This window comes from Artemia sp. Qi Xiang Cuo, chromosome 3, assembly GCF_049724085.1.
Source record: "Artemia sp. Qi Xiang Cuo chromosome 3, ASM4972408v1, whole genome shotgun sequence".
Classification (NCBI taxonomy): domain Eukaryota; kingdom Metazoa; phylum Arthropoda; class Branchiopoda; order Anostraca; family Artemiidae; genus Artemia; species Artemia sp. Qi Xiang Cuo.
In genome coordinates, this window is record NC_142796.1 from 9,509,580 (window position 1) to 9,535,873 (window position 26,294).

Genomic DNA, 26,294 nt, shown 5'->3' on the forward strand with positions numbered 1-26,294 from the left:
GAAAATGGTGGGCATGGGTGGGGAGTTAGTTGCCCTCTAATCACTTTTGACTATTAAAAAGGGCACTAGTCCTCTCGATTTCCAGTCGATTGAAGCCTTTTTGAAGTTTCTACAAAAACGCTTTCTATATAAAAAAAAACTTATTTACCTCCAGGGCATAACTTACAACCCTTGCCCTGAGGGCTGTAGGGAGTTGTCATCCTCAAATACATAATTTTCGGACCTTCCAACTACGTTAAACAAAATAGCCATCTCAAAATTTTGATTGAATGTTTTTGGGGAAATTGATGGCATGGGAAGGGGGTTAGTTGCCCTCCAATCACTTTTGACTATTAACAAGGGCACTAGCCCCTCCATATTCCAATCAAATAAGCCCTTTTTGAAGTTTCTGCAACAGCTTTGTCAACACAAAATGCCCTGGTCTAAATAAACAAAAAATACACTGTGCTAACATCGTTCATTGTTAACATCGTTTACTTAGGCAGCGCTAATGCACTGCCTATGACAGGGACAATATGTCTTGGTGTGCGTTGAAAACTTCTCCTTAAAACTATTGAAAATTAAGTTGTATTTATCCACTTTAATCAGGACGAGTATTCTTTCACAAACTCACATTTGTCTCTATTTTTAGGTCTTTAATTGCGCTATTCCTAATGGCAAACATGAGAAATTATATTTTCCCGGGATTAAGCTTATTTTCATTGGGATTGGGATTGTACTATTTCAGAAAGAGAAATACAAATTTGAGGAGCAATGATGGAATTATTCACGCAGAGGTAAGGCATATATTTTTCAAGGGTTTGAAACTGTTAGAGCACCTACTCTACATTGCAATAGAGCCAAAGAATTGTCCTATATATAATATATGTATATAGCCTCGGGGAGGGGTGGGTAGAGTTAAGAGGATTTTTTGAGGTATTGAAACACGAATAGTGCACTTTTAGCTAACTTTTAAACATCACAGGAGGAAGTACTTCAAATGAATGTTCGAGAGGGGGTTAACTTCCATGGGTAAGTATTATATATGCTTTGAGTCGTGTTTCTTTATGTTTCTTTTTACAAAATTAATCACTTTATATAATGAAATAAATAGAACAAGGTATTTTTTCACAAGGCAAACGAAACATAGCAAGAAACTGAGGTGTACTCTAGTATTGTTAAGCCATAGACCACCACTCGTCAAAGAGTCGATAGATCAGAAATACATCCATCAAGAATCGTTTATTTTGTTTTTTGTCTTTTTTTTAACAAGGAAATTTTTCTGTGTATGACATTTGGCCAGGGGGAAAAGTTGGTATGTGAAGGAAGGGGGCTTCTCAGATATTTTTGTAGAAATATCACGTATAGGCATTTATCTATGGCGTTTATCTACAGAACCAGCTTTTATTTTCAAACCTCTACAATGAGGGGAATAGTAAACACCCTGTCCTGATTCTAAGAAGTATTTGAGGAACACCGTGGCAAACTAGATTCAGGTTGTTCTATAATATGTAGCTACTACTACTAACAACTCACCGCAGCACCAAGCCGCTTGAGGCCAACACAGCTACACACGCTCCTCCTCCACCCCAATCTATTCAAAGCCTCCCTTTTTACACCCGCCCACAAAGTTCCCATTTCCTTTAAATCTTTCTTTATGACGTCCTCCCACCCCAGACGGGGATGACTTGCTTTCCGTTTAGCCCTAATGGTTGGCCAAAAAGAACAATCTGCCATCCTTCATCCGCAATATGCCCTAGCCACCTCAACCTTTCTTTCACTATAGCACTAGAGAGTGATATTGAACCACATTTTTCGTATAACCTATTGTTTGAAATATGGTCAGTCAGCCGGGTACCCAGAACAATCCTTAAGCAATTACTCTGGAAAACATCTAGCAAATCTTCATCCGCTTTTCAGAGCGTCCATGCTTCAGAGCCATATTTGACCACTGTCATCACTGTAGCTTCTACTATTCTAATCTTGGTTTGCAGACTTATCTTCCTATTCTTCCAGACTTTTTTCAACTGTAAAAAAACACCATGAGCCTTGGCTATTCTATATTTAACATCTTCACTGCTCCCACCATCTCTACTAATAATACTATCAAGGTAAGTGAAGCTACCCACCTGATCAGTCTTTTCATTACCCAACGTCACCTTTTCGTCTTCATTTATTCCTAGCCTTAGTGACTTAGTCTTCCTAACATTAATTTTCAAACCAATTCTAGCACCCTGAACTCGCAAAACCTCTAAAACACACTTTCATATAGGATGCTTAAATCATCAGCATAATCCAAGTCCAGGAGACTTTTTCCTCCCCATTTGATTCCGGGGTCTCCCATTGCCTTTCCTGTGCTCCTTAAAACAAAGTCCATCAAAATAATCCATACAAAGGGGGATAGAACACAACCCTGCTTAACTCCTGATTTATTACAAAACCAGCTGCTAACCTCATTTCCTACCTTAACCGCAGCAGTGTTATTTTCCTACATAGCATTAATGACTTTAATGTATTTGTCTGGTATACCATACAAGGATAAAACCTTTACTAAAGCTCTTCTATCAACAGAATCGAACGCTTGCTCATAATCTATAAAACTGAGGACCAAATGTGTTTGAAAACTCAGGCACTTCTCCATTATTAGCCTAAGAGTGAAAAGTTGGTTGACACATCCTCTACCTTTTCTAAACCCGCACTGTTCTTCTCTTAAAACTTTGTCTACGGCATCTTTCAGTCTAAAAAGTATCATATTACTAAGTAATTTACTACCTACAGAGACCAGACTAATGCCTCGATAGTTACCACACTCACTTTTATCACCTTTCTTATAAAGTGGCTTCGTTAAGGTTTTCCTAAAATCGTTAGGTACTTCCCCTTTTTCAAAAATCATATTCATAATCTTCAGTAAGTTATTTCTAACCTCAGAGCCACCATGTTTAAGAAACTCATTTACCACCTTCTCAGCACCTGGAGCCTTATTATTCTTTAATCCTTTTAGTACTGTTGCTAATTCCTCCTCATAAAACAAATCTTCCTTCGCATCCAAGGTATCACAAACTTTTTCATTTTCCTCTATATTTTTTCCTGCAACTCTATCTTGGTTAAGCAAATTCTCAAAATGTTTGGCCCATCTCTCTTTTGTTTTTTTCTTATCGCTAATTGCGACCCCATTCCTATCTTTAACCGGGTCAAGTCCGGATTGACTACTCCCTCTCAATTTGTTAACGTGCCAGTACAATATTTTACTATTATGCCGTCTAGCTGCATCTTCCAGATCCTCGGCAGTTTTATCCATGGCCTCCTCTTCACACCTCCTTAGTTCATATTTTAATGCTTTCTCCACTTTCTTTATATTTCTTTTGTTTTCATACGATCTATCACTCAGATAATTCTTGTACAAGTCCTTTCTCCTTTCTATTAAACATAAAGCTTATTCACTAATATTCTTAGCTGCAGTTCTAGCTTTCTTCCCTAATACACTTTCAGCAACTTTACAAATTATTTTTCTGAAATTATTCCAACCATCTTGCACATTATCAAATTTTAAACTCTCAAGTTTAGTTTTCAACTGTTCCTGGAAAGTTTCTCTCAAATTCTCATCCTGGAGTCTACCAACATCATAACTTCCCGGAGGTAGTTACCCTTCCGATATTTCAGCTATAAATTAACCCTTGATGCTACAAGATGGTGATCTTTACTTTTAACATCAATAACAGCACTCCTATATACCCTAGTATCTTGTATTGATCCTGCCAGTCTTTGGTTTACTATAATATAATCAATAAAGTTTGCTGTCTTACCATCACGTGATGGTAAGACAGCAAAGTTAATATGGTAAGGCCATGTAAGGCAAAGTTAATATGGTAAGGCAAAGTTAATATGGTAAGGCAACTTATGAGCCATTTTATGACAAAACACCGTATTGGTTATAACTTGATTGTTATACCTACAAAATTGCAAAAGTCTGTATCCATTACTGTTTTCCTTTCCTACACCAAATTTACTTAGGCTGGGATACCATCTATCCCTATGTCTACCATCCTGGGCGTTAAAATTTCCCAGTAATAACATCATATCTCTATCTGGGACCCTGTATATTTGCTCCTTTAACTGTAAGTAAAATTCATCTGAGTCACTAGTATCTCTGTCAGTCGGTTCTACAGGGGCGTATACTGCTATAACTGATACCCTGAAGTTTCTAGTCATAAAATGAGCGAGTAGTATTCTATTATTAATACCTTCCCAGTCTAAACAAGACTTAGCAGCTTCCTTATTCATCATGAGCCCTACTCCCTGTTTATGTACCCCATCCTTCCTGCCTGAGTAAACAAATTCTATATCACCTAATTTCATGCTTCCTACTCCTGGGATATGAGGTTCTGAAATTCCTAATAAGTGCAATTCGAATCGTCTGAATACGTCTGTCAAAATGTCGATACGATAGTCATTTTTTAATGTCGTAACATTCCAAGCTCCAATTTTCATGTTCTTTAAATCATTGAAATTATTTTCGCTTCAGGAAAAGCAACGATCCCGGATACACTAGCACGATAGGAATCATAAACCTTTCCAGATGTACACCAAAATGGTAAAGCCACCTGAGGACTCAGCACCAAAAAATCCATTGGATCTCCTTCACTGAAGACTGTGTGGACTCCTGACCTCATGTATATCGAGACGCGGTTGTCAGCACCTGATAATGGTATTCTGTCAGAAAGAGTTAAAAACCTGCACAGAAAATCGCAACCCTAGTACCTCCGACTCATTATATACTCATGCCTACACATATTATTCTACTACAGAGAGGCAGCCCATAATAGATAAATTTGCTAGGAAGAGGTTTTTCAGCCCAAAGACGCCCATCAAAACATACAAAGCCCAGAAAAATTGTTTATTAGTCGGAATCCCGTGCGAATCTTTGTCGTTTACTAGGCTATAATTTCGTCGAGGGGCGCCACTCTTCAAGTGGGAATAGAGTTGATCGCAAGGTCCCCAGTCTTGCAGGTACCCCGAAAAGGTCGAGGCAGCCCTTTGCAAAAGCCGTTGTCCATAGATCTGGATCTTACGCCCTGCCGCAGTTGTCCTCCTATAGAGGATCATCTCGCGATGGTGTTCTGCATCACCATGCAATTTAACCCATTACTGGGAGAAGGTTTGCAACTCATGGGACTTGTGGACAAACCAGTGGGCCCTTTTAAGTTTACATTTGAGGGGCCTTCTTCCTCCTCCGCCTGTATTCATGACCTCGGATGAGGGTGCCCCAGTTCCTATTATGGCCCCAGAGACAAGGTCCCCCCTTGGTCTGAGCCTCTTGTAGTGATTCCGTAAATATCTGTAGGGCGGTTGCTTATTAACATACGGAGACGCGTTGAGTGGCCTAGGCGAGGCCAGGAACTTAAAAATGGGCTTAGTTAAAAATATTGTGTTGGATTTAAGCATGGAAAATGATATAATCTTCTGTATAACTTCTTAAACCTCAAATTATTGTAGGGAAGTATGAACAAAGTTATACAGAAGACTTTTCAAGAGTTCTGATATTTTGACTGAAACGTATTTTCGCTCGCTATAATACATTTCTCCATTGAAAAATTTGAAAACTCATTGAAACTTTGCTTGTGGGATCTTTTTATTTGTGGCATATACAATTAAATATGACGTCATCCTCATTTTGTTTAAGCATCGAATTGCTTAGTTATATTGTTTTTCTTGCAAGTTTATACCAAGTTTCCTTTTTTTTCTATTTAGCCACATGAATCTAAAAAACCTGTTTCGCAACCTGATATATACTTTCATTTAAGAATGCTTCATGGTCCCTTAGGAAATTTATAATTATTACAAACTTTCCTCAACTTCAGGTACAGTAATTAAATACTTCAAAAGTTACATGTTTTGAATGCCAAATGGGCTATAGGGCTCCGAGAGAGCTTTGTTTCTGGAACCTTGTTATACTGGAACTTCGTACTTTAAACCGGTTTCAGGGACAAAGCTGCAGTTGGCACATCGGTGCATTCGCCATGTTGTTGTGAAGTGTTATTTGTGGTATTTGGGGGTTGTAGTCGTAAATGCCTTTATTCTCCCTTTATAGGGGAGATAAACTCTGTCCTTAAGGTAATTAAACTTTGGTAGCGTGCCTTAGGCGATGACCGAACTAATGAGGTGTACCGACTGGGTATATTCGAGAGGCTAAATTAGATCGTAGAGAGATTGTCTAAAATACAATACTATTATTCATTTAACATATAATATAATCGGATATATTCTGTCTACTGGGACTGGCTGTCCCAAGTAGACCACAAGTCTCAATAAAACAACAATAATATATAAATAGATACTTAGACACTTACAATGATAAGACAAAGTTTCAAAATATTTCTAAAACAACGGACCAGAGGTCAGTCCGGCATAAAGTTAGTATAAGATTCCCCCTTCCGATAAAATGTAGCTTTCATACATTTTTATCAACCACACCTTCCCACGTAATCGCTAGGAAGTGGTAATTTCTCAATTTCTTGTTAAACAGAACTTAGCAGGATATGTTCTTTATCTTAATAAAAAAGTGGTATTTCAAAACTTTATATTTGCATCATATATGTTTTTACTAAATTAATAATTAACTAAATTAGAAAGCTTTACCACAATACTCCCCATTTAAAGAAGAATTGTCCCAATTCTCAATATTTTACTTTTAAAACAACTTAATTTCGTCTAAAGCTATTATGCTGCCATCTTTGGGTCATTTTGTGCATATACCCTCAATGGGTATCCTTAGGGTCATGTTTCTTGTCCAATATAGGCCATGTTCTTTTCTGTCGAAGGATTTCAATTTGAAATTCATCCTTGTTTCTCTTTTTCTCTGTCTCTTGGACTGACAATTACTCTTTTACCTTCTTCATATGCATCTTCTGTTTTACTTGATCCCATGCGGCTTAAACATAATATTAGTGGTTTTGCGTAAATTAGATTTGTATTAGAAATGTTTTATGTATTTTTTTTAGTTTAAATTTAAATCCTATCAATAATTTAATTTATCTTTGTGAATTGGTTAATATACCGTTTATTTTTTTGTTTTATAAATGCCTTGGGTAAATTATATACAACATTATTTACTTTTAAATTTTCACATATATTTTTTTTTTCAGCACAAAGCATTTTCACATATTTCAATAACATAAGCCAGTTCGCTATGTAGCACATTATCTAGGCCTAAACTAAGTTCTGTTTTTATCTCACTTTCCGACGAACTTGTAGTAAAGTCTGTATTACTGCTATAGTTTCCAAAATATCAGTTGATCGAGCATGAGATGGTAGTATCAGGATATATTTGAAGTGTCTTCAAAATTTGTTACTTCCAAAAAATGTGTAAAAATATGATTGAAGGAAAAATGGATCCGAAAAAATGATACTAAAAATTTGATTTCCAAAAAAAATAGCTAATGCTGTATCTAAAATAAATATCCACATTAGTATACATATAAAGCATATATTTTTACATATATAGTAGAATGAAACACTCAATTTTTGTGTATATCAATGCATTTGAAAGTTAATTACTTTAATTACTTTCTCCACTTTTTTTTAATCACTCCAAAAATAATCGAAACACGCTTAAATCGAAACATTATGTTCCTTGCTGGATTATTCTTTCAAACTTAATACTAAACAGATTATTTTACAATTAAAAAAAAATTATTAATACTTTGACTCGAGGTCAAACATTTACATATAACATTACATCACTAGTTAAAATTTAAAGTAAATTAAAACAGCGTAGATATAAATAAGCATTGTGTAATAACTTACACAAGTATTTAAGTCGCAAAACTAGATATGTTATTATACTATTGGTTTAAAACTTAAAGTATTTTTTAAAACAAAACACGGTATAGACTAGTATTTATAACAGTAGATATTTTCTCAATTACATTTGTTACAACTATATAACTTTTCTCATATACGGCTATATACATTTTGTTTTAAAACTTTGGTTCTATTTCGAACCCATTTGTGTTATTAACTGTCATTATCTTATAAGCCTGTTTGTCTATTCAGACTTTTAAGCTTTTCAATTCTTTTCGAATTTTTAGGTACTTTAGACAGTTTTATAACGTTTTTGTCTGTAATCTCTCTTTTTTTCAGCTTTAATGTCTTTTTGGTTTAAGGCTTTTTTTTTACAGCTTATATCTGATAAGCTAAAAAAATTTTGTTGTTCACCTTATACCTGTAATGCCATTATCAATTGACTTTGCCTGTACTCTGAAGGTTCGCTTACCAGGGCTGCCTTCTGGTAGCTCCTATAACGTTTCTAAGTTTTCTTGTCATCAGCTACAGCTAAAAAGACTACTATGAACCTGAACACAAAATAATTAATTTTAATAATTTGTGGCTAAAATTTTTTTCTTGGGCTATTCTTTTTTCAGAAAAAGTGGCCCTTCTGCCGAAAATACCTGGCCTTCATGGCACAAGGTAATTCAGTTTTCGACATACAAGTGACAATGACTATTTTCACTTTAACTTCCCCACTTTTAGTTGTCTTGTCTTAGGTTTCAACTTCAAGTTCTTAAGCCTATTATGTGCATTTCTTTCGATTAAGTTTATTTTCCTGTTAGTTTCGTCTGGCTATATTTACAACTTGAACCCTTATCTTTTTTTTTGCTTCGATATTTCAATGGAGCATAAGGGTTTTTTTCAATTATTTTCTGATTTTTCAGTAAAATATATCTTTTTTTTTAAAGAATATAATTATATATTATATTTTCTTTTTCAATAAACTTAAAAAGTTTTTATGCTGATTGCACTTTATGATCAAATTAATTATCTCCATATTTCTAATGCGGTGGGGGGGGGTGTCTAATTTTTGCAACCTTTAATTTTTTTTAATTATTTATATATATATATATATATATATATATATATATATATATATATATATATATATATATATATATATATATATATATATATATATATATATATATACTTATGAGCACAGACTTAGGAGCTATATATACTTATGAGCTACAGATTCACTTATGAGCCTATATGTTCCAAAACAAACTGAAATACCTACTGAGTGAACAGAGGTGATACGGATGTTGGAATCATAAAAAGCATTTTATTGGAGACTGAATACCATAATTTCAAAGCGAATATCCTAAAACTTGCTAGGACTTGAGGTATTAACAAAAAGAGAATTGAGTTTCTCTTTTTTAAAAGATTGTGAAGTTTTGTTGGATGACGAATAGAAGTACTGAGAAATTCTCATGCCTTTGTTTCTTATAAATTCTATTACTTCTACTAACAACTCACTTCAGCACCAAGCCGCTTGAGGCTACACCGCTACGCATGCTCCTCCTCCATCCCAATCTATTAAATTCGGTGAGGTTTAACGTGATTATATATATATATTCTCATATATTCTATATATATATATATATATATATATATATATATATATATATATATATATATATATATATATATATATATATATATATATATATATATATATATATATATATATATATATATATATATATATATATATATATATATATATATATATATATATATATATATATATATATATATATATATATATATATATATATATATATATATATATATATATATATATAAAGTTAAAAAGACAATATCTTAGATATGATTCTGTTGATGTTTATAAATAAAAAGATATTCCAGATGGTAAAACTCGTTATATCGCTTTAAGTGCTTTATGCTGAATCATTTGTTCTTTCTTTGGTGTCCATGATTTGCAAAATTAAAAATATTTGTTATTAAAACGCAGGTTTTTCTTAAGAATAAATCCAGCCTAAAGTTTGAGCACATAGGCTCTGAATTCGCTGTAATGATATGCTGCATCTGTTCATCCCTTAAGCACATGCTCTCATCAAACTGCCCGCCCAAGAAAAAAATCGAGATTATTTATAATTTGCATCAAGGTCTAGTTTCTGTTTCTAAGGATTATGCCTGAAGTATCATCGGTACAATCCCTTTATATGGCCCTCTCGAAAGAAGTCCAACAAGAGACGCTACAGTCAAACGGGAGAGACGCGATGAAAAACAAAATCAGTTTTTACTAGAGGGTTAAATACACCCCTGCAGAGAAATTCATTGTCTAGGGTGGTTTTAAGATATTTGAAGTGTTGTTTTTTGCAGTTTTTTTTTTGTGGGGGGGGGAAGGTACCGAGGTTAGGTTAGGTTACAGATTTAATGGGATACCACTATATTGCGAATTTGACAGGGTATAATAAAAATATTTAAAATATCCAACCGTCCAACCAATAATTTAAGCCAAAGAGTCCAGCTGGAAATAAGGAAACATTAAGAAAATAATTCTTACTCCATAATATGCAGACTAATCCTGGTTAACACATGTTGCAGGTGCAGAGCCTTTATCTTCACTTCTTTCCTTATTTTTCTAAGAACTTCATAAATGACTGTTGTGCAGTGTTATTTTATGGGATGTGGGTGGTATTTGACGTGTCTGGTATTTGAAGTGTTATTTGTAGATGACTTTATTCTCACTTTATAGGGGAGATAAACTCTGGCCCTAAGGTAATTAAACTTTGGTAGCGTGCCTTAGGCTATGACCGAACTAATGAGGCGTACCGACTGGGTATGTTCGAGAAGCTAAAAGTAGATCGTAGAAAGGTTGTCTAAAATACAATGCTTTTATTCATTTACCATATAATATAATCGGATATATTCTGTCTACTGGGACTGGCTGTCCCAAGTAGACCACAAGTCTCAAAAACAATAATAATATATAAATAGATATTTAGACACTTACAATGATAAAACAAAGTCCCAAAGTATTTCTCAAAACAACGGACCAGAGGTCAGTCCGGCATAAAGTTAGTGTAAGATTCCCCCTTCCGATAAAATGTAGCTTTCATACATTTTTATCAACCACACCTTCCCACGTAATCGCTAGGAAGTGGTAATTTCTCAATTTCCCGTTAAACAGAACTTAGCAGGATATGTTCCTTATCTTAATAAAAAGTGGTATTTCAAAACTTTATATTTGCGTCATATATATTTTTACTAAATTAATAATTAACTAAATTAGAAAGCTTTACCACTATATTTTTTAAAGGCGGGGGGAGTCAAAACAAGGACCCCTGTCTCTTAGCATATATTAAATACGTAACCTAACCTAGGTCCCTTTTTTTGACCCTTTAGCCCCAGAAAACCAAAGTTTAAATATCTTTCACAGAGTGAGCAATACCTCACTATGCTGAGGACACTTGTTTTTCATTAGGATCATTGACATTTTATAGGCGGTTCTTCTCGCGTTTTAATCGGATATTAAATAATTAAGAGGGTGTAAACTGGCGTCTAAGGGCAGGTGCCCCCCCCCCTGTCCCCGCGCCCAGTACGCCCCAGCGTTTAGGGTTGTTGACCAAAAAGCAAACATACCAGTTAAGGCCTGCGCCGGGGTCATTTTTAGGTGATCCTTTTGATGATCCTTTTAAAGGATGATCAATGGGAAGGTGTCAGCCCTTCCCACTCTGAAGGACATTGTCCTTTGGCGACCTTTGACAATCTTCGTGTTATAAAATTGAAACCTTGAGAAATAGGTCGACTGTTCAAATTTGGCACGAGGACAGTGTTTAGAGCTATGTACCTCTCCTCAATCTTGACTTGTAAATCTATGTCTGTGTCAAATTTTGTAAAAATTTGTAAATTTATGTCTTTAATTTAGGAGAAAGACCTTGATATGGCGTATAATCCTTCCTAAATAATAGAAGTTGCATTTTCAAAAACAATAACCAATTAAAAAGACTGAAAAGCAAAAAGCTAAGGTAAAACAATCATCAAATTTTCACAAAAAATTTTGACGGGTACCTTTCCATCAGGAGTGGATTTGTGCTTCATAATTTGGATGGAGCTTTTATATAAAATAAAAGGACTTTATTGTTACCTTTACATTCAGTACCATGAGTCCTTTGAAGCCATAGCTAGGATTTTTTTTTGACAATTATAACCTGTTTTTCATTAACCACAACTCTGTATTATGAAAATTTCTCAAGATAATATTAATTTTCCTATTTTAGCATAACTGGACTATGTATAAAAATATAAAATAAAAGCTTAAAAAGATAAATCCACTGTCAGAAAGTCATATCTCTGTGCAAGAGTTACTTTAATGACAGATGAATTTACAAATCATCAGTTTTTGTTGTCAATTTTTTTTTAAAATCAGTTATCTAGTTTAAAGGCTGGATCTCTTGATGGATTGGTTGGTGTAGAAGCATATAATAAAGAATCCATTGTCTCTCTTATCAAAGGGCAATATGAGCAGTAAATATCTGCTTACAGAAGCAGTTTTTAGCTGATCATATAGGAGAAACAAGATATAGACTAATTCATTTTATCCCTTAGCCTGTTCTGTACCTTCCTCCACAAGCTCTATGTCCAGATCCAGATACTCCGTTAGCTGCTCCCGCCCCGGATGCTGCTCCCGCCCCGGATGCTGCTCCCGCCCCGGATGCTACTCAACAAGTTGCAGCTCTTGTTCAAAATCCTCCACCTCCAACCTGTAGTGGACCAGCTTATCAAGTAAGTTTAAAAGATACTTTTAGGTGTATATGGTTTAAACATACAAACCTTTCAGGATTGGTAAAATTTGTATTTCATAGAGACTCTAAATACGGTAAATAGAAAGACAGAAAATCAATTTGCAACTTCCGAGTCATGTGTATCTTTTATTTTTGTAATTTTCTCAACCACGACTTTTTCACCTTCAAACACTCTGCACATAGGCTAAGGAGTACTGAGGCTATTCCAGCTGAATGGGAAAAGGGCGTGATATTCAAAGTTTCCAAGAAAGGAAAGAAATCAGTACGCGATAACTGGAGAGGAATAACACTCCAGACGATTAGAAATAAGGTTCTCTGGCAAATAACATTAAATAGAATTCAAAGACAAGTAATTTCTATGCTAAGAGATGAAGCACAAGGTTTTCTACCCAAACCAATCATTTTGCGACTTTAGTTTCATCCTTCAGATACTGTTTGAAGAATCAAATGAATAGCAGCTACAGATTACCTTAGTTTTCATAGATTTTCTGAAGGTTTTTGATTTAGTCTATTCTGGAGCAATATGGAAAGGGCAATAGTGTGCACCTTACTTGCCATAATCATAGGCTTTGTTTTGAGATTTCGCAACCTCTGTGGTGGGGTACAATTAAACCCTCAGAAGCAGCTTTATAACTGCGACTTTGTCAATGGAATAGCTCTTGGTACTCATTTCACAGAAGATATGCTCAGAACGTTGAGAAGCTACCTTCAAAAGGATCCCAAACAGGCCTGCAGATCAATGTGAGTGTGACCAAGGCATTGTCAAACGGCGTTATCACTTTGGTCACTGCTGCTCTTAAAACTTGGAGTAAAGGAAACTAAAGAATTTAGCAAATTCAATTATCTAGTATACTAACTCAAAAGGGCAGTCACGATAAAAATCCTCCTTCGACTTGCATATCCAGGTGCAGCATTCTCTCGATTAAATAGCCTTTAAGATCTAGCAAGTACTCGCTTTTCTGCCAAGAAAAGAAGCTTTTTCAAAGAAAAGTTGAATTTAACCAAAGATGAGCAGAAAAAGAGTAAAATAATTCAAGCTTAAAACGAACAGAAATCGCAATCAATGACCAAATGAGACCCAAAGTGAACAGAAATCACAACAAATTATTATATCAAACCAAAACAGACAGAATTACCGCAAAAAAGGGTAGTGCTAACGCCCCCTAAGCCTTCTAAAACCAAATGCGTCATATGCACTTGAAAGCCCGAAAATATAAAAAATAAATTGCATCAACCCCCACTGTGTAACCCCATGCTTGCAAAAGCGAGTCTTGTTTGTATGGTTCTTTGTTTTAGAGAGCCCTTATTGGAATACAAATTATAAATCCATTGAATCAGTTGACGGGTCTCTCTGAGCAGAACATATAGCTTTGTGAGGTACAAACATAGTTACACTTATTGACCACTCTCACTCCCAAACAGTGTAAAGCAGTGACAAGGCAAAGACACACGACTCTTTCGGTACAATAAGTAAGTGAATTTACTGTAAAAAGTGGCACAGTCCTTTAAATTGAATAGTAATTTGTAAGTGGTCTTCTAGCAATATAACTAATGAAAAGGGCTATAACTTCCTACCACATGATTATGTTTTTTTTTTTTTTTGCTGATAATTATTTTTGGAATCCGGGGTCATAATAAAACTAACACATTAAGGTGGGATCATGTTTAGAATCGGAATCGGGAAAAATCCAGGCATCATCCCATTACTAGCGATTGCAAAATAAAAACAAACGAAACCTTGCGACGCATCTCATCAAGGTGTAAAGCCCATATACGAGGGCTATTCAGAAAGTAGGGAACGTTTCCGTCTGAGGCCGTTAGGCGCGCGGCGATCACATATGTTTTGGTGTGCACGTTTTTGTAGCTTCAATCGGCATCAAGCCATGAGATCGAGAACATATTCATGCTTTCCGTTTGCCCAATATTTCAATTGAAAATTTGCGCTGCAATTTCAAATCCCGCCAGTTTTGAAATGTGGTCCGTAATACTGTTTTTGTTAACGAAAAACAGATAGAAATTCATCGACAACTGTGCGAAGCGTATGGCAACGACATAATGAATGAAAGTTCAGTGCGAAAATGGTGTATCCGGTTTAAAAATGGCCGAACCAACGTACATGATGAAGAGAAAAGTGGACGCCCAAGCATTGTGACAGACGATCTTCTCGCCAAAGTTGATGGGAAGATTCGTGAAAACCGTCGCTTCACAATAACGGAGCTTTCGCTTTGCGTCCCATAAGTTTCAAAGACTTTATTGTTTTAAATTGCGACTCACAAACTTGGCTACCATATCAATTTTGTGCAAGATGGGTGCCAAAAATGCTTACAGACATCCATAAAGGTCAGCGAATGGGAGCAGCCTTAACATTTCTTGACGCCTACCACACATACCACACATGGTGATTCTTTACTGGATCGAATCGTAACGGGTGACGAGACGTGGGTGAAGCACGTCAATTGTGAGACAAAATTGCAGTCCATGGATTGGGGGCACACAAATTCCCCCAAAAAACCAAATACAATTTTGCAAACCTTGTCAGCGAGGAAGATTATGGCTACTGTTTTTTGGGATAGGCAAGATATGCTGCTTATTGACTTTCTCGAGCGTGGTGCGACAAATAACTCTGATCGGTACTGCAAAACAGTGCGCAAGCTTAGAAGAGCAGTGCAAAACAAGCGCCAAGGAAAGTTATCATCAAAAATTTTGTTTATCATCACAATGCCCGACCTCACACATCAAATCGAACTGCAGAACTTACTGTCTCATTCAAATGGGAGATTTTCTCACATCCACCCTCCCGTCACGACTTACCACCGAGTGGTGTTCACTTTTTACCGCAGTTTAAAATAAGGCTTGTGGAACAGCGGTTTGATGACGACGACGAGCGCCGGGCGGGCGTCACTGATGGCTAATATTAAAGGCGGCGGCTTTCTATGACGAAGGAATTTCGAAGCTTGTTCACCGCTACGATAAGTGCCTTAATTTTTTGGGGACTATGTAGAAAAGTAGCATTTTAGTCACACTTTCAGATGGATATAATAAAATATTCTTCCTGTACCTAGTTTTTGTTTTATTACCAAACGTTCCCTACTTTCTGAATAACCCTCATAGAACAAATTGGTAGATCCCTTCAGTCAGAATTCGACACTAGTGGATACTTTAAATTTGGATGAGGCCGAGGACGACTAAAGCCTTTTAAGTGCGACTTTTTTAATTGTGACTACATATTTTTCTTCTTACTGTTCAATTTGTATGATTTGCATTTGGGCATTTCTAAAATCCTGATGACCCCTCGCGCTCTTTTAAGTTTTGTATACGATTTTCAAGGTCCATTCCCCCCCCCGGGACAAGGTCCCCCCTTGGTCCGTGCCTCCTATGGAGGTACTCTACATATCTGTAGGACGTTTCCCTATTGCCACCTGGGGACACGCTGAATGGCCTAGGGGAGGCCAGGAACATAAAAATGAAATTAATTAAAAATATTATGTTTCCTTTAAACATGGAAAATGGTATAATCTTCTGTATAACTTCTTAAACCTCAAATTATTGTAGGGAAGTATGAACAAAGTTATACAGAAGACTTTTCGAGAGTTCTGATATTTTGACTGAAACGTATTTTCGCTCGCTATAATACGTTTCTTCATTGAAAAATTTGAAAACTCATTGAAACTTTGCTTGTGGGATCTTTTTATTTGTGGCATATACAATTAAATATGACGTCATCCTCATTTTGTTTAAGCATCGAATTGCTTAGTTATATTGTTTTTCTTGCAAGTTTATACCAAGTTTCCTTTTTTCCCTATTTAGCCACATGAATCTAAAAAACCTGTTTCGCAGCCTGATATTTACTTTCATTTAAGAATGCTTAATGGTCCCTTAAGAAATCTAGAATTATTACAAACTTTCCTCAACTTCAGGTACAGTAATTGAATACTTCAAAAGTTACTTGTTTTGAATGCCAAATGGGCTATAGGGCTCCGAGAGAGCTTTGTTTCTGGAACCTTGTTATACTGGAACTTCGTACTTTAAACCGGTTTCAGGGACAAAACTGCAGTTGGCACATCGGTGCATTCGCCATGTTTTTACGGATAGGTACGATATTTTTTCTAAAGGCGGGGGGGTCAAAACAAGGACCCCTGTCTCTTAGCATATATTAAATACGTAACCTAACCTAACATAGGTACCTTTTTTTGCCCCTTTAGCCCCAGAAAACCAAAGTTTAAATATCTTTCACAGAGTGAGCAATACCTCACTATGCTGAGGAAACTTGTTTTTCATTAGGCTCTTTGACATTCTATATGCGGTTCTTCTCGCGTGTTCATCGGCTATTAAATAATTACTAGGGCGTAAACTGGCGTCTAGGGGCAGTTGCCCCCCTGTCCCATAGCAAATTACGCCCCGGCTTTTAGGTTAAAGACATGGAGCTTTTATATAAAATAAAAGGAATTTATTGTTACCTTTACATTCAATACCATGAGTCCTTTGATGCCATAGCTAGGATTTTTTTTGATAATTGTAACCTGTTTTTCATTAACCCCAACTCTTTATTATGACAATTTCTCCAGCTAATATTAAGTTTCCTATTTTCGTATCACTTTAATATTTATAAAAATATAAAATAAAAGCGGAAAAATATAAAGCCACTGTCAGAAAGTCAGATTTCTGTGCAAGATTTACTTTACTGACATATGAATTGACAAATCATCAGTTTTTGTTGTCAATTTTTTTTTAAATCAGTTATCTAGTTTAATGGCTGAATCACTTGATGGATCGGTTGGTGTAGAGGCATATAATAAAGAATCCATTGTCTCTCTTACCAAAGGGTAATATGAGCAGTAAGTATCTGCTCACAGAAGCAGTTTTTGCATTTTTGCATTTGGGCATTTCTAAAATCCTGATGACCCCTCGCGATCTTTAAAGTTTTGTGTACAATTTTTAAGGTACATTCCCCCCCAGGGACAAGGTCCCCCCTTGGTCCGTGCCTCCTATGGAGGTACCCTACAGATCTGTAGGACGTTTCCCTAGTGCCACCTGGGGACACGCTGCTACATTCCCTTGAAGGAAGCTTAAAAGGCTTTTTGAACCTTCACCACAAGGGGTCTTTCTGGTAGTAATACGAAGGGTCTTAGGTGGTATTCTGACAGGTCCTTTAACTCTCAACTGTTTCTCTTTTGAAGCCTTGATCAGTTCATTACAAACTAAAAACAAATATTTATGTTGACAGATTCAATTTGACACAAAATTGTGCGCTTGTCATTTCTGTAATATAACCTAGAAATACTCCGAGAACTCTTGGCCAACAAGTGACCATTTATTAATTTCACGTGACCCAATTTAGTTCCAAAAAAGTATGATAAATTAAAAGCTATTATAAAACACAGTCTGATCTTATTGGTTTTTTTCTTTTTCAATCTTCATTTTTTCCTCTTTTTCTTTTTTTCCTTTTTGCGTTCATCTCTCTGTAATTATAATTATAAAGTATAAAAATACAGTTGGTGTATTTACAGGTTATAAGTCTTCAATTTGTAACATGGGAAACTGATTTAATATGTAATACTTTGTTTTTGACCTGGTCCCTCCCAAACCCCTCAGAAAACTCTTCTGACGGATCAGAGCTGTCTATCCGATGGGAATCAAAATCACATCAATTGAATCTATAGGTCTCTATTTTTAAGTAAGGGGTCCGTCAGAAAAATTTTAGAGGGGTTTTCATTTTTAATGGGTTTAGTATATTTAAACTTGTGCCTTTTGAAACATTGCCGACATTTTTTTGCCATTTTTCTTCTAGTCGTTTTATCTGTTCTTTTTAACATTTTACTCTACTCTCTTCTCTAAAAAATTTATGTTTTTGCGTGTATTGTGTTTTTTTAATTGTCAGTTTTTTCTACTAGTTGTCTTAACATATTTTTTGACTATTTTACTCTGCTCCCCTCTGCGTTTTTATGTTTTTGAAATTGTGTATTTTCCCCTAGTCTTTTTAGCTTTTTTTTGGGCCATTTGTCACAACGCAACGAATTGTAAAAAAGTTGTTTTTTTTGTTTTTTTTTTTTTTATATTTTTTTTTTTTCTCATTTTTGTTTTTATCATTTTTTTTTTGCAATTTTATTCTAATATCCTCTCTGAAAAATTATTATGTTTTTTTTTATTATTTTTAAATTGTTTTTTTTACCTACTACGTGGATTAGATATTTTTTTTTTTTGTACAAACTTAGTCTAATATCTTCTAAAAAATATTTGTTATAAAAAAATTTGATTTTTTATAAAATTATATATTTAATTAAATAATTTTATTAAATTTAAAAATTTAATTTTAAAAGTCATCTAATTTTAGGATTCCCTAGTCAGGGGGAATCTCCATCATTTTGAGTGGGGGGGGGGGCATGATTAGCGATAGTTAGAGGAGAAGCTTTTTACAGGGGATGGGAGATTCAGCCCTTCTCCATGGTTACAGAACGCCACTGGTTACAAAAAAAAACAACAACTAAAAACGGGCGAGTTTTAAAAAAAACGGGCGAGTTTGGTGTTCTTTCTGCTGACTATCCTTGAAGTCTTGGAACGGATTGGTCTTTACTTTTCCTTCGATAACCTTTTTCAGGAATACGGGCAAGGGCTTGATGGTTTAACTTTTAGAATCCGTGTGACTAATAGCACGGCTGCCAGACAGACAAGGAAATGCAATTCTGGAGAGGTAGATAACTCCGCCTTTTTGCGGGATTGCAAGATTATCGACTACGGTAGTCCTCCAGTACCATCAGTTGAAAATGAGTAGAACCCTCCTTGCTTTTGGTACGCCGATATAAAAGACCGCCCCGAAGCTCGAAACTCTCCCTTTTTTTTTAGACCTGATTGTTTCTTTTGTTAGTTTTATTGAGCCAATAAAAAGAGTGAAAAGTTTCGAGTCATGACATTTTAGGAAGTAAAATATTTATTTCTTTGTTTGACACTGCTTTTAGAGGTTTTAGGGAACAAGAGTCTAATTCACCTTTAAAAATACTATAAGAGTATGTCTCTGCAATATCCTTAAAATACCTAGGACATTGAATTTGAAATTTGATTAATTGAATCTGTTAAGTGGAAACTTACGCAACCATATAAATCTAAAAAAAAATTAGGAAAAATCGGAAATTCAGGTTTTTTTTATGAAACAGACCTCCATGTGCAGTTATGTAGTGTCTGTACTCAAAAATGAAGAATCGTGGGTAGCAAATCAGCAGTAGTAAGCTAAAAAGATGACACCAGTTGCTGTTGTTACGGGCACCAACTTTTAAGAAAAAAGAAATATGGTTAGGGAATCAGCAAAAGTAAGCTAAAAAGGTGACACCAGACAACTGAAGAAGGTGGTAGCTTTCATTTGAAGTTGTAGTTGTCTTATGGAATCAGTAGATTGCTAATGTTTAAATTTTTAGGGATGAAAAGCGTTATAAAATTTAAGTTATTAGTTTTGCTTAATTCTACTGTTTGAAGCGGCATGAATGACAAAACTGTTAAACTGCCTAAAAACTTAATATTTTTGAAACAACCAAAAGAGACACAATAACATTGGCCAATTTTTTAATTCCATTTATTAGGGTCATTGTTGCTGTTGGGCTGAAAAAGTAGTGGCTGAGAAAACATGTTTGGATCCACATTATACACGGCTTTAATTATCGAGCCGTGTCCTTTGACAGAGTCCGTTTCTCTTTTTTTATTTATGTTTTTTAGGTTTCAACAAATGTTTTATTACCACCTGAAGTGATGAACCATGCAAAACAACGCATTGGACGAGTGAGGACGGGTGAGGACGGGTGAGTTCTAATTTTGTTTGTTTACTTAACAGCTCTAAATGGGTACCGTGAGGACAAGGGTTCGAGTCCAAGTGTCATTTAGTTTAGTTGGTTTACTTGGTTAGTTGGTTATTTGGTTTCCAACGGGACCAGGGGTGTGACTCGATAAGCTCAGGCAAACTCGACCGAGATCTAAACAGCTTTAGAGTACAATTTGATCTATTAAAGTAGCAAGGACTCTAAAAATAAAGTTTGATACTTTAAATTTGTTAGTATGAAGATAAACAGTCATATGAGTTATAAATTAATAAGAAAACCCGAGATCTCAATTTCTAGTGAAAAATACCTCCGTATGCCGCCATCTAGAATATTGTAATATTGAATATAGTATATTGTAACTGGCGTTCTATTTAAGAAACAATTATGTAACTTTTTCATATTTAAAGGCACAATATCTTGAAGTAGATAAAAAGCGGTGGTACATGCAAAATATGTTAACTACAGTTGTTCTGTATATTAGGAAGTAAGAATTGTTTTCTGAACATGTGTCCTTCTCATTATCCCCAATTCTAGGCCTCTATCAATTTTTAGGTAGAACCTGGCAAATTCTTGAAATTGTGAATTTAATTTAAATAAATCAGCTAAGCTTGTATTTTGCTGGCGTGTCAGTCGTAGTAGTAGTTGTATTTATTATTATTTTATCAGACGTTGCAAAAGTTGTCCCGATCAGACGTTGCAAAAAGTCAGACGTTGCTTTGTGATGCAATTATTGTACTTAGAAAATGATTTTGTGAATGAAAAGTTGATTGCCCCCTGGCTCCATCTTTGGTCTATCCATACCTGAAAAATGGCATTTTCTACGATTTTGTTTTATTTGTTATTCACTTACAAAGATTTTTTTTTGCTCCGTAAATGCTCTAAATGTTGTTGCCACATTGAAGCTTGAAAAAGGCGAGCGGAAACTTTTTTGTTTACAAACAACCTTTTATATATATATATATATATATATATATATATATATATATATATATATATATATATATATATATATATATATATATATATATATATATATATATATATATATATATATATATATATATATATATATATATATATATATATATATATATATATATATATATATATATATATACATACATATATCCCCAACAGGTTTATCTGACACTCCGAAATCTTGATCCAGGAAAGGCACCAGATATTGATGGATTTTCCAATGTGATGTTACGTGAACTTGCATCAGTGCTTTCTGGACCACTCACATATCTCTTTAATCTTTGTCTCTCATCTGGTAAATGTCCTTCAGCTTGGAAAAGAACTGTCATTAGGCCATTGTACAAGAATGGTTCAAAGTCCCATTTCAACAATTACAGACCAATATCAAATACATCAATCTTTTCCCGTATAATGGAGAAAATTGTGATGGGAAGAATCCAAGCCCATTTTGAGGAAAACAACTTATGGCATTCTGCTCAGCATGGTTTCCGTAAACGACGATCTTGTAACGCGCAACTTCTTGAGGTGATTTGTGATTTTCAATTGATGGCTGATAATGGTATTTTGTTTGATTGTATTTAAATTGACTTTTCCGAAGCATTCGAGAAAATTTCCATTCCACTTCTGATAAACAAATGTCAACTATATGGTATAGGCCCACAAACTAAAGCATGGATAACAGATTATCCTACAAATAGAACCCAAGAGGTTGCAGTAGGTGATGCTTTGTCATCACCTATGTCTGTCATAAGTGGAATTCCACAAGGCAGTTGTCTTAGGCCAGTACTCTTCTGCCTTTTTATCAATGATTTGCCAGGCGTTGTTAGGAATTTGACCTTAAAAATGTTTGCAGATGATGTAAAAATCTACAGGTCAGTCATGAGTGAACATGAGATTTCTTTACTTCAAGAGGATTTGGTTGCTCCGGGCCAGTGGTGTACTGCAAACTCTATGTTCATTAATGAAACCAAGTGCAACGCTGTGCACTATTTGTGTAGACTCCCTCAACATTACCATTACTTTGTTGTTGGTAAATTAATTTCAAGTGTAGAATATGTTTGTGACCTTGGGATTTGTTTTGATTCAAGTCTCAAATTTAATAAACATGTATCAGATATCATCCATAAGGCTAATTACCAATTATTACGTCTAAGGCGTACTTTTTCTAAGTGTAATCTTTATTCACTGATCTCACTTTATGTATCCACTGTACGTCCAGTACTTGAGTATTGCTCATCAGTATGGTATATCCTTAATAAGAGAGATAGAGAGAGGGTTGAGAGAGCGCAACGTAGGGCCACCAAACTCATACCATACCTGAGTCATCTACATTACCACCAGAAAATGCAGAGACTACAGTTGCCTACTCTCCAGTTCAGACGTAATAGAGCCGACGTAATAAACACATTTCGCATTCTTAGGAATATTGATAATATCACCCCAACTCACTTTTTCACTTTTACAGGATACAGTAGTACCTGTCATCACCAACACAAAATTTACCCAACATGTTCACAGAAAATTTTAGGCCAGCACTCTTTGAATAGTCAAGTGTGGAAGACTTGAAATTCACTTCCATCAGAAATACTTGCAAGTGCCTTAGTCCAGTCATTCGAAAATATTTTAGCCTCTAGATATTTCTATACTGGGTCCTATCACAGTCCATTTTGAGATTATTTTTACTTTTGTATTACCTGATTTGCGACAGTGTGACAGTTTTGTAAGCTTACTTTTTCGTAGGTTTCAATTATTAACAGATATGTTTCAGTTAGGTTGGTATGTTATTGTATGTTTCAGTAATATTGTTTTTCCAATGTTTTTCAGTTACTGTATGTTTTTGTTATGTCATTGACATTGTCATAGACTTTTTAAAAATTGTTTTGTGCGACAAGCTTGTTAAAACTTGCCGTATCTTGGTATTATATATATATATATATATATATATATATATATATATATATATATATATATATATATATATATATATATATATATATATATATATATATATATATATATATATATATATATATATATATATATAATATATATATATATATATATATATATATATATATATATATATATATATATATATATATATATATATATATATATATATATTTCCAGCCACTCTGTTATATGAATAGAATCGATCTACCGGATAGTATGCTATTTTAGAGCCAAGAATTTATGATACATTTTTTATACTTAGCATAGCTGTTTTGACTAAATATTTTTCTTTTTAAGCCGATTGGTCGAGATTATTTATGAAGCTTCACCCGAATCACCCGAATCACAAGGTAAGAAAATAAACGTCTTGTAATTTGCAATAAGCTTAACCTTTGAGTAGGACAAGTAGCTTGAGATAAGCTTTTTTAATTTTTTTTTCTTAGACTATTATTTAATATGCATAAATGCTTTTTTTGATTGATGATTAAATGTAATAATTTTTTCTTCTCGACTCATTTATATAGATGTAAGAAAGAACTAAGTTTTGTTAAGGGGAGGGGAGGGGGGACTTAATCAGATCTTTTATGGTTTTTACTCTTGGCAGACTCTTATCAATGTATGTAAAAGCTGCATCAACACCAAGGAGGGGGGAGGGGAGCAGAGTTTTCCTATAAAAATAAGGAGGAACTACACAAAATTAAAACTGTACCGAAGCCTACCGATTATATATATTTTTTGTAGTAATTTGTTGAGTAGTTTGTAGTAATTATTTACGCACAATAATTTTGTATGTTGAGACAAAACCGCTCTCGCGAAAAGATTAACAACTTCTATTTTATTATAGTAAAATAGTATTTAAGTAATATAACTGTAATATAATGCCTTTTAACTTATGATGTAAATAGTATAATTATGACTTGAAAATAGTATTTAACCTTTTAATGTAATGTTTTTGGAATAACAAGAAAATAAGGATTCTATTGATATATGAACAAAATTAAAACACTTAAGCGATAAATATAACAAGTGGTATAATTGGTCTTTCTAAAAAGATGTTCTTGGCGCTAAGTTAATTAACTAATAATTTGAAGCGTTTAATCTTGAATAATTTAATAAAAAACACATTAATGCATAGTTTGATGTTTTAGCTATTCAATAATATTAGACCTATCTTTTCGGAAAATGTTATTCCTGAATAATTTTTCTCGTTCAATCGCTCTTTCTTTTAAATAGTTTATTTTCAAGTAATGGCAGTCTTTGTGTTTTACCACAGCAGTCAAAAAAGTTACAATTCATGGAGCTAGTGAACCAGCCCTCTTGCAGACCCTTGTAAAGTTTAGTCTTATATCTTTCTTTTTGTCTCAGGTCTATTCCGCACTTTTTCTTATTGTTACTGTTTCTTCTCCTGTTTTCCTCATTGATACCATAATATTTAAACTCGGCCGCACATGGAACTTTGATTTAGGCTTTGAAGCGAAGATCATGATGAATAATATATCATAATTTGATAATTTTTGTATATTAATATTGGAGTGTAAGGTGCGGGTATCGCCACTTATTGATGCAAAAATGGCGCAAAAAGGTTGCTATGCCACTTACTCGAAGGGGAGAACCCCTTGTCGGCCCAAATGTTAGTGGGATTCCCGCTCTTACCCCAACGGTTAAGAGTGTTGCCACCAATGTTCGTAGTGCTAGCTACCGCTGGCACCAATGTTCGTGGTTTTTAGTTACCAGTGTTATACCGGTAGGCCACAACACCACTGGCGTGGTAATATACGGGTGTCACCACTTATTGCAGGGGAAAGCCCGACCCCAAATTATAATGCTATGCCTGTGTCTACCACACCGGTTCTGTAAATATCGGGTTTGGTACTACCCTATTTACAGTATACCCTGTCCCAGGGTATGATAACGCGATCGAGTGGTCAAATAGCAACTTTCTAAAGCCAAATGTACCCGCCTTGGGTTACGGCTATAAAATCTCTTAACTCTCTCCGTGGAGGTAACAACCCTCCCTGTCAATATAACAATGACGGTACCTCGTAGCTCTATTCCTACCCTGCCTGTGTTACGGTAGTTAGTACACAGTTTGTAGAAAATACCTTACTTGTATTCTTCCAAAAGGTCACAATAGTACCACAAAAATATATATATATCCCCGAATGGGGTCAAAACGCAGACTAAAAAATAATAATAATCTTTACAGCACTGTCCGTAGGGGTGGACCGTCACTTGGCGCAGCCAATCAACTACATCCCCATTCAAACCCAATTTTACCTCTTAGATTTATCTTTCAATGACTCCCAAACCAGGAAGTACGAAAATAGAACTTAGTTCAAAGTTTACATATTGCAAAACCACTATCGCTTAGTAACGGAATTTAACCTGTCTTTTGAAATTATACTATAAGAAAATGTAATTAAGAAAACGAATCTGAAAGGAAAAGAAACAGGGGTTGGAACCCCAACAATTAATATAATATATTGTTACTGTTGCTTCTGATTATATAGTTGCTTCAGTAATTAAAGTACTCTGATTATATAGATGCATGGCCGTATTTTAAGGGTCAAATGGAGACCCTTCTTGCAGTTACCAATCCTCTTTTTAAAGGAGCACAAGAAGAAATTGAGGACAGGCATAAGGATTTGAAGAGGCAGGAAGAGTACGGAAGTAAGGCCTTCTAAGTAATTAGTATTCCTTCTATTTTTTGTAATCTATGCCTTTCTTCATTGTATAGTTGTTTACCATTTAAAGTTACATTTATTTTTACCCATCTGAACTGATTCTAGAGTTTCTTGGTAAGATTCATTAATTGGGTTGGCAATGCACCTGTCAAACTTTAGCTTAGGTCGAATTAAACCTTTATAGAGTGTTGAAACAGCTGCAGGTGAGTGACTACTGAAAATTTCTTAAATATAACGAGAGCATGACTAGCCTTCGCTGCCACAGTCTGGGTGTGGAAACTAAACAATAGTTA

General features: G+C 34.9%; 1 protein-coding gene across 1 annotated transcript; it reads left to right on the plus strand.

Annotated features, from left to right (window-relative positions):
- Positions 1 to 26,284, plus strand: LOC148953738 (uncharacterized). The gene is made up of 5 exons (XM_089108464.1): positions 1 to 776; positions 12,388 to 12,564; positions 20,286 to 20,368; positions 23,615 to 23,667; positions 25,862 to 26,284. The coding sequence occupies exons 1-5, from the start codon at positions 654 to 656 to the stop codon at positions 25,999 to 26,001; spliced, it is 576 nt and encodes a 191-aa protein (XP_088964590.1). The 5' UTR covers positions 1 to 653; the 3' UTR covers positions 26,002 to 26,284.
- The last annotated feature ends 10 nt before the right edge of the window (positions 26,285 to 26,294 follow it).

Excerpts from the sequence above, each read along its gene's own strand:
- LOC148953738 (XM_089108464.1), top strand. The coding sequence starts at position 654 with ATGGCAAACATGAGAAATTATATTTTCCCGGGATTAAGCTTATTTTCA. Across the intron at positions 12,565-20,285 it reads GTAGTGGACCAGCTTATCAA|GTTTCAACAAATGTTTTATT; the intron begins GTAAGTTTAAAA and ends TATGTTTTTTAG. Across the intron at positions 23,668-25,861 it reads CGAATCACCCGAATCACAAG|ATGCATGGCCGTATTTTAAG; the intron begins GTAAGAAAATAA and ends CTGATTATATAG.